The sequence below is a fragment of the Neofelis nebulosa genome, chromosome 10 (assembly GCF_028018385.1).
Source record: "Neofelis nebulosa isolate mNeoNeb1 chromosome 10, mNeoNeb1.pri, whole genome shotgun sequence".
In the NCBI taxonomy this organism is placed as follows: Eukaryota; Metazoa; Chordata; class Mammalia; order Carnivora; family Felidae; genus Neofelis; species Neofelis nebulosa.
In genome coordinates this window covers 85612959-85630491 of record NC_080791.1, presented here as the reverse complement: position 1 = coordinate 85630491, position 17533 = coordinate 85612959, and the positions used below count along the sequence as shown (strand labels likewise).

Here is a 17533-nt window from a genome sequence, read left to right as displayed (position 1 = left end):
CAATAAATAAATAAATAAACCAATAAATAAACATGTAAAAAATTTTAAATTTATACAAATTATTCTTAGCCCATAGGCCATACAGAAATAGGCCATGGCTCGAATTAGCCCATGGTGTACAGGCTGCTGACCCTTGCTGAAAAAGAGTTTGTGGGGAAGTAGAAATCAGGGCTTTTACTTCTGAATGTTTACACATAAAACATGCCTACATTGGTTTGTTTTTTTTTTATAAATTTTTTTTTAACATTTATTCATTTTTGAGACAGAGAGAGACAGAGCATGAACGGGGGAAGGTCAGAGAGAGAGGGAGACACAGAATCCGAAACAGACTCCAGGCTCTGAGCTGTCAGCACAGAGCCCGACGCGGGGCCCGACCTCACAGACTGTGAGATCGTGACCTGAGCTGAAGTTGGGACGTCCAACTGACTGAGCCACCCAGGCGCCCCATGTCTACATTGTTGATTTGACTCACTCAGCCAGGGGTAATGTTGAGCTCTCTCACCTGGACTGGGGTAGTAGTGAGCCAAACCCAGAGGCTGTAGACTATGTAACCGCACCACCTCCATGGTGGCCATTCCAGAAGTTGCAAACTTGGCACCGGATATGCCCATGGGTGGAGGTAACTCCCAGAACTATAAACAGATTACACTAAAAACAGTTTGTGGAAAAATCTCTTCTCAGCTGTTTATTAAGAAGAGTCTGGTTTTACAGCATGATGGTTTTAAATTTCAGTATCTGAAGTGTTCTCTACAACCTCTGCTGTAAGAAATTAACAAAATGTGAATTTATAAAAATAATATTTTAACAAGCTTAACAGGTACAAATGAATGGAAATGGTATTTTAATTAACCTTAATAGTACAGTAAGATGACACTGTTAAATATTTTCAGTTGTGAATTATAAGAATGACCTTACAAGTAGAGGCTTCATTTCAGACTTTTTGACAGAAATTTATATTGATACTAATTCATACCACTGATAAGTTACTCTGAGAAAGTGATTACTGAAGGTTGGCATTGCTTAAGCACTGCAAGGATCTTTTATACAGAAAATATGAGAGAATGACAGCGTTGCTGATGCGTTATTAATTACTAGTATCTGATTTTCTAATGCTGGCTTTTATACTCACTTAACTCTTAAAATTTGGCTTGCACAAACATTTTACTGATGTTTGGGCACAATGAAAAGAGGGATCTTTGAGTTAGGAAGCTGTGTAATTTCACTTGGCTGTTTTTTTAAAATACAAAGATGGCAATATTTGAAATAATTTTGAAAATCATTGAAATTTTAGTTGAAGTAAATGGGACTAGCTTTAAATAGTTCACATTTTACTTAGTTTAGTTAGTAAATTATAACTTTGGACAAGGGTATTTAGATATTGAACCTTCACTAGTAAGTAACTGGGGAGTATAATTTGTACCAAAGGGCTTCATTGAACTTTTAAATAATAGATTTGTAATATTAAGAAACCGAGAACTAAACATAAAGAATGGAAAGATCAAGAATATAGGGAGCCAAAGGAGGAGGCTCTATGGGGCCAACTGTAGATTCTTAGTAGTATTCAGAGATGATTGGCTAAGGAAGAATGTGTACTGAATTATATCCTGTTAATATTTCTGTCAATGAGGGTGGTGGTGGTAAAAGAATAATCTTTGGGCACAAAGTCACATGGAATAAAGTGACCATTAGGAGAATTTTGCTAGAGATGAACTGTATTCATAAAGTGTTTTTAAAAACACAGGGGTGGATCCCATGCCAATGTCAGTCAGTATGTTCCACTCTCTTTTCTGTCTAAAGTTCACTTTCTTCTGATAACTTCTCTCTTCTATTCTGAATATTACTTTATAAGCATCTTTAGTAAAGGTTTCAATCCATGGATAGGCGTCCTAGGTGAACTTGTGGGTAGTAATCACTACAGAAATTGGCCCAAGAGAGTGGGAAGGAAAGCAGGAAGAGTAACATTTAGAGTCACCAGCATTATTACCTTATTTTATTGGGTGGCAAGGACCAGACCCAGCCACTGGGCTCTTCCAAATTAGATATTCCAAAATACTCATTTTGTCTGACTTATGAGGACATAGGGCATTGGTCAGGTATTGAATCCATGCACCGACACCCTCCAGGTGGGGAGATTGGTGGTCAGTGAATTTGCTCCACATGACAGAGTTTATAGTCACTTGTGAAATACATTGCAAGTATGTTGTAATTATTTAACCTAGGTAAAGCACTGATATTGTAAATATTTCCTTCATAGATTACAGGGTTCAAGATTATTCCCGTAACATCATTCTTAATCATAAACAGATATTCCTTCTTGATTTTGAGAAAAAGATCAGTAATACAGTTTCTGAAGAATTGCCCCAAACTCTGGATTGCAGCTAGTATGGAAGAAAGACACACAATCCTGTGAATGCCCATGGCAGTATGTGGCTCATGAGAACATTATTGGTCATGTATAGAGGTAGTATAAAGACTGAGAACCTCTGATGTAATATGGCAAAGGCCAATTTGTCAAATTAAATTTGTCAATTAGATATTTGCCTCTTAAATGCAACACACATCACTTGATATAGCAACTAGATAAACCAAATCAGTCACAATGTTTGAAAGTTGTTCTCCAGACTGAAAGGAGAGTACAGCTTTGTCCCTATATACACATTAAGCTGTTTAAATATGTTTGTTGTCACAAAGAAATTGAGTTGATTGAGCTAAGACTAGGATTACAGGCCCCAATTTTAAAGTAAGTATAGTAATCCCTATCAGAATAACACCAGCATTCTTCACAGGGCTACAGGGCAAACAATCCTAAAATTTGTATGGCACCAGAAAAGACCCTGAATAGCCAAAGCAATTCAGAAAAAGAAAACCAAAGCTGGAGGCATCACAATTCTGGACTTAAAGCTGTATTATAAAGCTGTAATCATCAAGACAGTTTGGTACTGGCACAAAAACAGACACATAGATCAGTGGTACAGAATAGAGAACCCAGAAATGGACCCACATATGTATAGCCAACTAATCTTTGACAAAGCAGGAAAGAATATCCAATGCAAAAAAGACTGTCTCTTTGGTAAAACTGGACAGCAACATACAGAAGAATGAGCCTGGACCACTTTCTTATACCATACACAAAAACAAACTCAAAATGGATGAAAGACCTAAACGTAAGACAGGAAACCATCAAAATCCTAGAGGAGAAAGCAGGCAACAACCTCTCTGACCTTTCAGGTTTTTTTAGTATCCCCTGTATGAATCTTTATATAGTTTGGATATTAGGCCATTATTCAGTACATCATTTACAGAGATCTTTTCCCATTCCGTAGGTTGCCTTTTTGTTTTGTTTTGTTGATGGTTTCCTTCACTGTGCAAAAGCTTTTTAGTTTGATGTAGTCACAGTATTTTTGTTTGTTTGTTTTGCTTTTGTTTCCCTTGTCTGAGGAGACATATCTAGAAAAATTTTGCTAAGGTTGATGTCCAAGCGGTTACTGACAATGTTTTCTTTTAAGAGTTTTATGGCTGAAGAAACAAGAGTGCAGCGTGAACATGGGGAAGCAAAAGAAAGCAAGAAAGTATGCAACCATGAAGTGAATGCTTAGTCTCCGAAATCAGAGGCTTAAAGAGAAGGATAGATTGAAACCTAAAAAGAAAGAAAAGAAAGATCCCAGTGCACTCAGGGAAAGAGAAGTCCCCCAACATCCTTCCTGCTTATTCTTCCAATATAACACACAGCTGGGCCCACCTTGCCACATCCTGGTGGTATCAACTTTATCAACTTTTCCATTAAAGCCAAACTTGACTTAGTACAATCAGTGATACACTGTCCGTATGCCAAGTGTATCCCTTGTATAACTGACTGTGTAATGGCTGAAACTGAGAAATTGGGGTAAAAGTTGGCTCTAAGGATTGCCAAGGATCCAAGATTTGAATGATTACCATGCACACGCAAAGGAACCTATGCAGATGACTGCTTAGTACAGAGAGTAACTCAGCACAAGTGTTACATTGTGGCCACCGTTGACCGGGACCTTAAATGAAGGATCCGGAAGATCCCTGGAGTTCCCATCATGTACATTTCTAACCATAGGTACAACATTGAGCAGATGCCAGATGATTATGGAGTCCCTTGGTTCTAATTCTAACACTCTAAAGATAGAGATCCTCTGCCTTCCTTTACCAACTTTTTCTGTTTCCAGTTCATGTAGCAATACGCTATAACATGAATTATTCTCCTTCTTACCCATTTGCTCTGTTATGAGCTAAGTATGGTTAAATACACTCACTTTTGATGTTGTTTTGAAATTGATATTTTGTATCATTTTGAATTTTGTTGCATCTTTTTATAAATCAGGTGATTGCACACATTAAAAAAAGAGTTTTATGGCTTCAAGTCTTACATTTAGGTCTTTGATCCATTTTGGGTTTATTTTTGTGTGCAGTATAAGAAAGTGGTCCTGTTTCATTCTTTTGCATGTAGCTATCCAGTTTCCCCAACACTATTTATTGAAAAGAATGTCTTCTCCCCGTTGTATATTCTTGCCTCCTATGTCATAAATTGATCATATAAGTGCGGGATTATTTCTAGGTTCTCAATTCTGTTCATTGATCTATGTGTCTTTTTTGTTCTGTCAGTGCCATACTATTTTGGTTATTATAGCTTTGTGGTATATATAGTTTGAAATCTGGGTGCATGACACTTCCAGTTTTGTTCCTCCTTCTCAAGATTGCTGTGGCTACTCCAGGTCTTTTGTGGTTCCATACAAATGTTACAATTATTTTTTCTAGTTCTATGAAAAACACTATTCGTATTCTGAAAAGGATTGCCTTGAATCTATAGATTGCTTTGGGTAATATGGACATTTTAACAATATTAATTCTTCTAATCCATGAACATGGTATATCTTTCCATTTGTTTGTATTGATTAAGACCAATATAAAAGTAATATCCTTCCTGGGCATGTGGGTGGCTCAGTTGGTTAAGCGTCCAACTCTTGATTTCAGCTCAGATCATGATTTCACAGTTTATAAGATCAAGCCCCACATAGGCTCTGCACTGTCAGTACACAGCCTGCTTGGGATTCTCTCTCTCTCTCTCTCTCTCTCTCTCTCTCTCTCTCTCTCTCTCAAAAACAAATACATAATTTAAAAATAAAATGAAATAAAACTAACATCTTGACATTGTAAATTAATGAAAAATATAGAAAATACCAAGAATGATATAAAAATTTCCTGGGGCGCCTGGGTGGCTCAGTTGGTTAAGCATACGACTCGTGATTTTGGCTCAGGTCATGATCTGAGGGTTCATGAGTTTGAACTCTGCTTCGGGCTTTGCACTGATAGTGTGGAGCCTGCTTGGGATTCTCTCCCTCCTCTTTTCTCTTCCCCTCCCCTGCTCATGCTCTCTTTCCCTGTGTCTCTAAATAAATAAAACTTAAAAAACAAAAAAAATAGATAAAACTTTCCTTCAGTTCTAGCATTTATTAGTATGTAACTACTTTTTAATATTTATTGCATCTCTTTTCTCTTTTTTATTAATATTTGTTTTTTATTTACTTTTATTTCATTTATTATTTTTTTTTAAGTAAGCTCTGAACCCATCTTGGGGCTTGAACTCATAACCCTGAGATCAAGAGTCACCAGGTACCCCAGTTGGTGTGTTTTTAAAGTAAAATTATGATATAATAATTGTAACTGTTTTTTTTCTTATCATATTTTAGGAATATTTTCTAAATAATCAAATTTCATTTTATAATATAATTTGTATAGCCATTTAGTATAGAAAGGACTTTCAATGTTTATTCAATTTAGCCAGAGCTTATTGTAATAAATTATTTATAGTTTTTTTCTACGCTCTCTTGGTAGGTTTTAGATACTTGCACAATGAGAATGAACCTAAATTCACCAGCCAGATATCTTTATGATTTGTATGGCAGAACAATTAAAGATATTTCAAAAGGTAAGTCACAAAGATTTTACAAGCTCTATGATCACATTTCAAAAGACATTTGCATAATTTATATATATAAACATATATGTATATAAATATATATGAATATATATGAACATATTTATATATATGAAAACAGATATAATAAAAGTTTAGTTTTAACATGGGAAATATTCCTATACAAAAGGAAATTATGGAATGGATTAAGGTTTGAAGAATTTTTATTTCAGCTTGTGTTGGTCCATTTGGGCAGTTATAACAAAAATAGCATAGGCTGAATGGCTTAAACAACAAACATTTATTTCTTATAATTATGAAGTCTGGGAAGACCAAGATCAAGGCCCTGGCAGATTCACTGTCTGTTGAGGGGCCCTTGACTGATTCATAGGCTGTTATCTTCTCATTGTGTCCTTATATGGTAGAAAGGGCAAGGGTACCTGGTGGGGTCTCTTGTATAAGGACACTAATTTCATTCATGAGGCCTCTACCCTTATGACCTAATTATCTCCAAACACTGTCACATTAGGTTTCAACATTTGAATTTTGGGGGGACACAAACATTCAGCCTATAGCACAGCTCAAGCTTAGATTTGAGAAAAATCATGAGTGTTTTAACCTTCATAAGCCATAATTTAATAAACAAAAGCAATTGATAAATTTTCATAACTTAACAGATACTTTCTATGGTATACAGCTTTCAAAGGAGAAAAATGAGAAATCATACTACTGTTGCTCAGATATAAAATTTTTAAATGTTTTGGTTAACTTCTAGAGGTTTTTCAAAAGTTATGAAATGTGTTCTAAAGCAATTTTATTGGGATGCCTGGGTGGCTCAGTTGGTTAAGCATCTGACTTTGGCTCAGGTCACAATCTCACAGTTCGTGGGTTCGAGCCTCGCATCAGGCTCTGTGCTAACAGCTCAGAGCCTGGAGCCTGCTTTGGATTCTGTGTCTCCCTTTCTCCCTCCCCTACCCCACATGTGTTCTCTCTTTCTCTCTCAAAAATAAATAAATAAACTTTAAAACAATTAAAAAATAAAACAATTTTATTCTATGTCTTTGTCAAAATATGAGACTTTCATCTGTTTCTAAAAGCACTGATTTGCTAGTCTCTAAGAGCAAAAATACCATGAATTCCACATTTGTACTTTTAAATTACTATTAGTAGTAATTACTACTATTATTTACTTCTTACTTTTTTAATTTACTTTTTATATTTTAGTAGTAATTACTATTCTTTACTAGTACTACTATTAGCACTACTAAAAATGCTACTCTTATGGTCCTATCACTTCATCTGAACCTTAACTCCATATGCCTGAAGAGGGCCAGAATATTAAGTGGCATACTTAACTGCAAGGCTAGATCCAGGCAACTGTAAGTGATTTTAGGATATGGCTATTCTGAATACTTACATTTGTTTCTAAAATCCTTGCTTGTAATATATAAAAACAAACCTTTACTGGCTTTATGATCTTAATCCTATTGAGTGACTACTATTATATTTTGATATTTGGGGTGCTTGGGTGGCTAAGCGTCCAACTCTTTTTTTTTTAATGTTTATTTATTTATTTTTGAGAGAGAGAGAGAGAAAGAGAGAGAGAGAGAGAGAGAGAGAGAGAGAGAGAGAGAGAGAGAGGAAGAGAATGAGCACATGAGCAGCAGAAGGGCAGAGAAAGGGAGACAGAATTCCAAGCAGACTCCGTGTTGGCAGGACAGAGCCTGACGCAGGGCTCGATCTCTTGACAGTGAGATCATGACCTGAGCTGAAACTCAGAGTCAGTCGCTTAACTGACTGAGCCACCCAGGCACCCCATAAACTTCCAACTCTTGATCTTGGCTCAGGTCATGATCACATCATTCATGAGATCAAGCCCCACATTGGGCTCCATGCTGAGCATGGAGCCTACTTGGGATTCTCTCTCTCTCTTTCTCTGTCCCTCTTGTGCTTGTGTGTTTGCACTCTCTCTCTCTCTCTTTCTCAAAATAAATAAACTTTAAAACAGATATTTTGAAACTGATTATAATTATTAATTTTTTTTCTGCCAAGGATTATATGTGTGTTTGCATATTAGAAAGTAAATTATACTTTATCATTTTTAATGTTTGTATTGATATAATTATTTTTTATTTTATTAGAAGATTTCAAAGCTTTTGTAGACATACCCATTATCTAGCTAGTTACGTACCTGTAAGACACATGAAACACAGGGAATCCTTCTTTATGGTCTTTTTTGAGGGGGAGGAGGGGATATGGAATATCAATATTAAAGTTTATGTTTTCTTTCTTGCATTCCCCCCTAATCATGCTGGTTCAAATGATCTTTATAATCAACAATATTACATAATCACTCTTAAATTTGCATTAATAAAATAAATAACACATTTTAAGACCCTATCCATCTTTAAATTATTTCCAGCTCACTGGGATTTGAAAAAAAAAAAAAAGTTTTTAAATTAATCATTAGAATTAAAACTGTAAGGCACCCTGGTAAAGGGGAAAGATTTACACTTAGAAAGTTGATTTTTTCCCCCTCCCAAATGTGGAAGAACAGAACTACTTATCAAAACATAAAAGCCCTGACTCTGAGGTGTGATGCTTCATGGATGCCAGAGGCAGACTCATGCCTCATGCTTCACGTGTCCCAGAAGTGTGCTATTATCACATTTTAATGCATGCCTTTCCCTGTGTCTTTGCGTACGTAGGAACGCTATGCCAGCTGAAATTAGCCTATGCGACTACTAACATGTGGAAGCATAACAAGTTCACTAGACTTAAAATCCTCAAAGAAGCTAATCCTACTGGAGGAGCTTCCAGTCTGTAGTGCCCTAGTCACTTAACATTAGGTTTTTGCATTTATTTTTTCTTTGTTCGTTAGTATAATTTGTGCATCAAATGATTGAGGTCCCTCAACTTTTATATTTCATAGTCTTCTGAACTTCAGCTTGGGAAAGATGAAGTGTTATGGGAAAGTTATCTTTTAATTTAAACAAATGCTAATTCTCTCACTTGATGTATGACTCTTGTTTGCTTATGTCAAATCAGAATATCACGTCTAATGTTAAGATCATAGTAATTAGTTTTTATTTATAAGGACAGATTAGAAGTGTAATTGTACCAAGGATTGAAATGTAACAGATATACAAAATGAAAGTTTTTCTCCTATCTGTTGCTTATTTTTTTAGAATTAGATATACCTTGAAGGTTTTCCTCCTTTGCTGTGAGAAAGGAGCACATTGGACATGACACCAAACTTTTACTTTATCAAGTCTAGTGAAACTTTTAAAACCTCATAGGATTTGCAGATTGCTTATGTTTTTAGACTTCTAAAGACCATAGAAGATTTTAACAAAGAAATTTATTTTGTTACATGCAGAAACATTCCTTACTTATGCCTCCCACCAAGATCTATTCTTTCTAGAGTAGAACTACCCACTGTGTAAAGATGCCATATTCCTATGTATGATCAACATGCTAGTACAGCATTTCTGCTAGAACAGGATATAAAACATGTATTCTGCAAATTCACTACCCCAAAATTACAAGGCTGTGGAAACAATAGTGTTGAGGAAGACCATTCAAAATCTATGCACCTTTAAAACTAGAATACCAACTTAAATAATAATTAACCTAGGGGATACTGTAAACAGCCTGGGTAGATGTCTCAGAGTGATGCCTCAGAGGATATTAAAGCTGCACAAAAACAATAGAGTGTGAGAAAATGCAGATGGACGTCAACTGGAGGTTTGGGGCTTCCTTTAAGGAAGGCACAGGAGGAAGGGAAACTCCCACAGAGTCATGCAAGGAACCCCAGTGCTGCAGGCAAGCTAAAGAATTTTTCTTTCCTGCTAAAGGTCAGAATTCTACTCCACTGTTGGCCTCCTTTGCCTAGGAAAAAGCACATATTTACCAACCAAACTTCTATATTGTATTGATATCATTGCCTATTTACTAATCATATATGAACTATTTGGTTATATAAGCACATAACAGTGGGAGAACACAGGTAGATAGTGTCAGATTTTGATAGACCTCATTCCCCCTAACATTTCCCAACTTTTTGTTCCCTTACCTTCTTTGGCTTCATTATTCCATTATGGTGAACCAGAGAAGTGAGTCTCCCTCTTGAGGGAGATCCTCAGTCTGTTAGGACCTATTATTCCAATAACCAAACTCTGCTCCTGCGTGGATCCTTCCAGATCATGGTGGGTAGTATGAAATTTACCCTAGAAGATTCTGAAATGAGTTAAAATATAATTAAATTGACTCCAAGTCTATGTTATTGAGCATTGAATGTTCACTTCCTGTTCCATTTCCCACCCCAAATTATACCAGTAACACCACCCAAAATGGTTATGTATTTATTCTCTGACATGTTTTTCAGAAATCGTACAATGCAATGAAATCAAATGACAGGATTAATGTATTTTAATCACAAAACTCCAAACACATATCCTGAACTTGAATGTTAATTCTTGCCCATTATGAAATTTTTGTGAAGTTAAATTCAAAGAATAAAATTCCAAAGAAATGAAAATCCAAAAATTTTAAATTTATAGGGAAGTGAATTCCAAAATCAAATAATCTTACCTTTGTGAATTAAAATCCAATAAAAGTTCCAACTCCACAAGTTAAAATTCAAAGAAATAAAAGTCCGTAATTTTTATTCTTCCCAGTGTCAGCCAGATGGCTTTTAGATGCCTAGTTTGAGCTGGAATTCCTCCAGCAGCTACCTTCTGGGCCCCCGTGGTGGGCATCATCCCTCAGGACTTGAGAAGTTGGAATGAGCTTATACCAACTTTCTCATGTGCCCTAATTCCAGTTGAATCAAGAGATGATCACAACATCAGCCCCATATCCAGGACATTCAGAATAGAAGCCAATCCCCAGTTTCTAATGTGGCTGTTCCAAGCAAAATGATGTTTCCAGGTAACTATTTTGGCATGATCCAGACCATCTGACTGTTGCCAAAGAGCATCACAGAAACTAAGTGAAGGAAGGCAAAGAAGAGAAAGCATTCCTCATGTCAGTCTTTCCAACATGCCAGTCAATTTACACTGTTGATCAGGGTCTGTGACATATGCTATAACTTGTTGGGAAGCAGTCTCTCATCAAGGCATTAATTATAGCATTATGTATTTATAATATTTTGAAGAAAAAATTGACCAGTGATTTCTAAAAAAAACTCTGCATAAGAGTTGATGAAGTGCTCTGAATTTGGAGCCAGAGTTCAAACTCCAGTTACGCCACCTATTGTATGAACTGAGACAAGTTAATTAGTTTCTTTGAGAGTTAGTTTCTTCATCTACAAAATACGGATGAAATTACTTGCCTTAATAGGTTATTGCAAGGATTAAGTGAATTATATGTGAAGTCCTTAGAACAAGTACCTGACACTTGGTAAGCATTATATAACATTTTTTTGAGATTTTATTTTTAAGTAATCTCTATACTAAACATGGGGCTCAAACTCACAACCACAAGATCAAGAGTCATATGCTGCACAACTGAGCCAGGCAGGTGCCCCAACATTATCGAATACTTTATCATCATTGCTGTTATTATTATCCTCAAAGGGGATACTCTTACATTCTTTTGCAACATTTGGAAATTTACTTTGGTGGCAGCCCCAAGACTTATTTGAGATGTTGTTATTTGCCTTTGTAAAGTTTTCCAAGCACCTTAATGGTCTTTTCCCTCTGAGTCACATATTTCTGAACCCCATGCTGAACTGAGGGTAGGCCCTCTCTGGTGGCAAATCATCCGTCTTGCCTCAGGAACAGTAATTTCAATCCTGGGTCACAGTGGCTACTGCAATGGCCTCTGGCTATGGAACTGTTTAAGCCCAAGACACCTACTTCCTGATCACAGCCTCTCCCTTATGTTCACTTTAGTTCCATTACAGAATAACTTCACTCCATGGATTTCTGAACAGAAGTGGATGTTTATGTTTCCGAGCCTCACGGTCTTAGGTGCTCAGTGAAGAATAGCACTGATGTCATTTCCTCCTGTAGACATGGTCTTTCCTCAGTTTTTGAATGCTCTTAGGCTTGAGTTAACATTTCTGTTCTCTTTTTCTACAACATTTAGGATTTGCCTCTGATGTACTCCTGTTCCTTTCAGAAAGGTTCCCTTCTCTAACAGGCTTGGGCTGCATTCTTTGCGGTCGTTGAGTTCTTTCTTTTCTTTTCCTTTTGAGTTCATACTTGTGTTTTTTTCTAACATATCCCTGTAAATATTTTTCTTGCAGGGTCTCTCATAGTGAGAAATATGATATCAATAAGTTCCGGGGTGCCTGGGTGGCTCAGTCGGTTGAGCATCCGACTTCAGCTCAGGTCATGATCTCACAGTCCGTGGGTTCGAGCCCCGCGTTGGGCTCTGGGCTGACGACTCAGAGCCTGGAGCCTGCTTTAGATTCTGTGTCTCCCTCTCTCTCTGCCCCTCCCCTGCTCATGCTCTATCTCTGTCTCTCAAAAATGAATAAATATTTAAAAAAAAAATAAGTTCCAAGTTTGTCAATATCATCTTTTGTTCAAACCGGTCCTATCCATTTTCACCTCCCTGAATTAAATAATCCCACCCAGGATGTATTTTCCCACTGGTTAACATCTAATTTAGATCTGACTTCTTTTTTTTTTTTTTTTTGTAATGTTTATTTTATTTTTGAGACGGAGAGAGACAGAGCATGAGCAGGGGAGGGGCACAGAGAGAGGGAGACAGAGAATCTGAAGCAGGCTCCAGGCTCTGAGCTGTCAGCACAGAGCCCGATGCGGAGCTCCAACCCACAAACCATGAGATCATGACCTGAGCTGAAGTTGGATGCTCAACCGACTGAGCCACCCAGGCACCCCTAGATCTGACATCTTTATCTATTATTGCTGTGCCTAGATCTTCTGTAACATAATTCGTCTTCCCTTTGCCTTAATCTTAAGCCCAGAAATTTGGTGGTGGGGGTCGGGGGAGGATGCACTAAATACATTTTTTGAGTGTTTGATGTTAATCTTCCTAGTATTCCCCTCTCTAATTTGTTCAGATTTCATGTGCACATTTTGTATAACTGTCCCATCCTCAAAAGAGATTCTCCAATTGCTTTTACTATTAATTTATCTGTAAAATAAATGTCACCTCTTCACAGTATTTGGATTCTGCCTCCTTTGGGGGATTATTCTGAGTTTGCCCTGTGAGATCTTTATTTCTCTCTTAGGTTTTACTGGACTCCAGTTACTGTTTGTGATTTTGTAACAATTGAAATATTTTCCCTTTTGTAATAAACTCTTTAAGTGTAGTTAGCCTTGATACCCTCATATCTGGCCTTCAGGATTTCAGTTTGTCTTTTCATATCTTTTAAAAATGTATGTTCATATCAGATATTTACCTTTATTCTAAGATCTCTTTCCTCCTCCAGCTAAACAAACCTGTCTTGTTTATTTTCATGCATATACCGCTTTATTTTGATCATAAGGTTGAAGCATCTTTTGAAACCACTTTAGGGGCACCTGGCTAACTCAGTTGGTAGAACATACATCTCTTTATTTCCGGGTCCTAAATTCTAGCTCCACACTGGGCATGGAGCCTATATAAAACCACTTTACTTTCTCCTTGATTCCTTTAGCAAACCTTTTTCTTAGATTTGTAATACTTTCTTCCAGTTGTTTCTCTACCTTAACTGAAGAAGATGAAGTGTTCTTTTTATAATAAATCTACCACCTTTCTATAAGGGGAAGCCACAATTTGGGTTTCTGAAACTTAGAACGTAAATGTTCATAATTTATCAGAATACAATTTCCCAGGTCAATCAATGATGAGTAAAGGAATCTCACCTCCCCCACTTTTTCCCAGATCATTATATAATCTACAAATGCATTTTTATTTCTGTTAAACGCATTGTATCTTTGACCTAAATTGAATTTAAAGACAACAAAAGCCCCCAAACTTTTACTAACAATTTGCTCCTAAACTGCTTCTTCCTTGTCCTGTACTTGTACTGCTGATTTTATAACTATGTGAACAGAATATTATACATTGATTCCTATTAAATTTCTACTTTCAAGGTTTTTATTTAGTAGTTTAGCCTTGCAAGATCTTTCAGATATTTAAACTGTAACCCAGGGATTAACAATTTCTTCTGTCTTTGTTTTCACTTGTAAATGTGATCTGAATACCAATTTTATCACTGTCTAAATTATTGATAATTTTTTAAATGTTATTCATTTTTGAGAGAGATAGAGACAGAGCTCAAGCAGGGGAGGGACAGAGAGAGAGGGAGACACAGAATCCAAAGCAGGTTCCAGGTTCTGAGCTGTCAGCACAGAGCCCAATGTGGGACTCGAACCCATGAACCGTGAGATAATGACCTGAGCCAAAGTCAGATGCTTAACTGACTGAGCCACCCATGTGTCCCAATTATTGATAATTAAAAAAAAAATGTTGACTATGACACGAAGGGACAGAGACCTCTATTATGTTATCAAAGTCCCTGTCTCTGATTTGCAGTAATCTTCCATGGATATGGCTGTTTGTTTAGCTATGAATCTACAAGCTCACCAATCTCTCTGGTAACACTATTTTAAAAAGTAATTTAGGGGGTGCCTCTCTGGCTCAATTGGTAGAACATGTGACTCTTGGTCTCAGAGTGGTAAGTTCAAGCCCCACATTGGGTATAGAGATTACTTAAAAATAAAATATTTTTGAAAAGTGATTTTAGCCTATTGTAACTTGTCATACTCAACCCAAGCTTAAATCTTTATAATGGCCTGAAGGACCTTTATGATTTGGTCCCTACCCAACTTGGAGAAGTTCTTCACATCATACTACTGACTTCTTCATCACTGCACTCAAGTCACCTTATTTTTTCATTTCTGTTCCTCATTTTATTCTTCTTCATGCCCCAGTAAATTGCCATATAATGTTTTCCCTACTTGGATTTTTTCTCTCACCCTATCCGACTTGCAAGCAGTTGCCTACTCATCTTAAGGTCTTATGTTAAATATTTCTTCTTCTGAAACGCTTCCCTGACATTGCCTTGCTCTGATGCTGTTTTCCTCCCTTGTCTAGGGCAGGTATCCCTGTTATACTAATAGCACCCTGTATATAGTAATTGTGACAATTGTACTTCATAAAACTGCTTGGGGAATTATTTGTTTAATATCTGTCTCTCCACTAGACTGTAAGCTCCATGTATATAGAGATTTTGTAGTCTTGTCTCTATTCCCATGTTTAATTCAGGGCTAAACAATGTAGAGTAGATATCATAAAATAGTATAAAATTTCGGGTTGCTGCCCTTGTCTAGAAGCATTGTACTCAAATTCCTTTTAATGTGAGTGAAAAATTCAGGACACTGAGAAGGAGTCTAGTCAAATGCTCCCTTCTCTATGCCCCAAAAATGCCTAGTACTACCCATTTGTGGCTAGTACTACAGCTTCTGTTCTGCTAAATGTGGAATTTTGCAATGGTCCAGATGGTTTGGGCTTTGTAAGTGGCATTGCTTTCTTAGCTAGGAGTGGGTAACTCAGAAGGGTATGTATGTAACCTACAGCCTTCAGTCAAGCCCCATAAAGGGACAACTGGGTGTTTGTGCGTGCAGGTGTGCATGTGTGCATTTGTGTATGTGTGTTCATTCTCATTCCTTTTATTATTTTCCCCAGGAAAGAAACTGGGATCCAAGGCAGCATCTGCTCATAACTTTCTTTTGTCTTGTTTTGGATACTACATGACATACTTCTCTCTAATTTTTAAATGGAAGCATTAAAGGAAAGCAATTATTTCTAAACAGGGGATCTAACCAGGAGATTTGTAGACATTATATGTCCTCCTACTTTGCTGCAGCTATACCCAGTTAACTTAGAAGAGACATGCGGATTTAGCAGTGGTCCTTGCTTAAGGATAATAGATGGTAGCTGTAGTCTATTGGGACCTACTTCCCACTGGAAGAAATGATAATTATATGCTGGTGTTAGAGATGTCAAGCCCCATGTAAAGAATTTCCCCAAGAGTCTTCCTGTTTGCCCCAAGAATCTCCCTCTCTGTTCATTAAATATTTATTTAATACATTAGTTGCTCCATATGGGTTCTCGTGATTACTGTTTACTTTTCTAAGAGTTCAAAAACTGTTCCTCTTATAATCTCTTCTAGAACTTTTCAGGGAATTAAGATCAAACTTATGGCTAAAATATCTTCTTTAAAATTAAATACATTGTCTCTTTTCAATCCTTGGGTCCCAGTCCTATTTACTTTTATTTCTCATATTTTATGAAATGTAAAACTTCAGACCTCTTGCTGAAGAGGGATGCCAAATGCTAATAGTTGTGAATCAGCCCTTAAATCTCTCTAGGGTGCATTAGAATATATGAAGGCAGCCAGTTAAAAGCCCTTTTGTGTGGGAAATATGCCTCTCAGGAGATGTCTTCTGACTTCCCTTGGGACCTGTGCACCCTGTGACTTTGCCTTGGTTCCAAGGTTTCTTATACGTGGCCCTCAGTGTTTCCTAATGACCTCCAAGCATCAGAGTTGGGCTTCTCTTGTTGCTTGGACAAAAACAGAAGGTAATCACTGACTTATAATTCTACTATTGATCTATAGAGAATATTAAGAATTTTTAAAGGCTTGACTTAAAGAAAAGGCTTTTTTTGGTGGCAGTTGGAGAACTCCCTTTATAATTGGATCACTTCCATCTTTTATTAAATGTGTGAATGCAGAATTGTGTGATGTGAGCATTCACAAAGCAGTCTAATCTGCTCATAGACTCTTTAATATCTGTCAGAAATTCCCTTTTGAAGTCCTTAAAACATAGACTGTTTTTTATATTCATGAAGATATGATCATCACTCCTAGGTTTTGTTGGGCTAAATTTGCTTCAGTATTTATGTAATGTTTTAGCCAAATGCTTGCTCTTTCCATCTTGTTGGGTTTGTCTTTCTAGCTTTCGTTTTTTATCTATTTCTGAGTCTTTGAACCAAAAATCTTAGCCTGACTCTAATGACTTGTCAGTGATCCTAGAAATTCATTATTAAAAATATAAGAATAATTACCAATGAACACTAATTGCTTAATTACTATTATCTGTTATAAAACAATTTTTTTAACAAAGTTCTCCATGTGAAAGAACATGACTCAGTATAGATTTGTTTTCTTCCCCATAAGAGTTTTTAGAATATTAGACAAATTATGCAAAAAGCTAATTATAGCTTTTTACATACATTATATAGTTCTACTATAGTTTACATACATTATATAGTTTTACTTTTGTGAAATGAGCATGGAGAAATAAACATTGAAAGGGAACCCTCCATTTTAATTGCTGAAACTATAAAGACTTTAGTTTATCACATTTAAACTACAAATTATATATATAATAATTTAAATATAATATTATTTATATATATATATATTTATATATATATTTATATATATATATAAATATATATATATATATATAATCCTAAATAAAATATGTAAATGTAATATATTGACTTAGAATTTTCATCCAAGGAGACCAAGACAGCTTTATCCACATTATCTGATTCTTGTAGGGCTGTCTGAATTAGGTATGTGTCTGTCAAGTATTATTATTATAATTGCTTTCAGACAAG

At 36.3% G+C, this 17533-nt stretch overlaps 1 protein-coding gene and 1 pseudogene across 2 annotated transcripts in view; both read left to right on the top strand.

Annotated features, from left to right (window-relative positions):
- Positions 1-17533, top strand: part of DCDC1 (doublecortin domain containing 1) — a 484783-nt gene that overhangs the window by 79878 nt on the left and 387372 nt on the right. For both annotated transcript variants that reach the window (XM_058688531.1, XM_058688532.1), the window contains one exon: positions 5860-5953. In XM_058688531.1, coding sequence (XP_058544514.1) covers positions 5860-5953 — 94 coding nt within the window. The remainder of the gene's footprint in view (positions 1-5859; positions 5954-17533) is intronic.
- LOC131487650 (rRNA-processing protein FCF1 homolog) lies at positions 3544-4266 on the top strand (annotated as a pseudogene).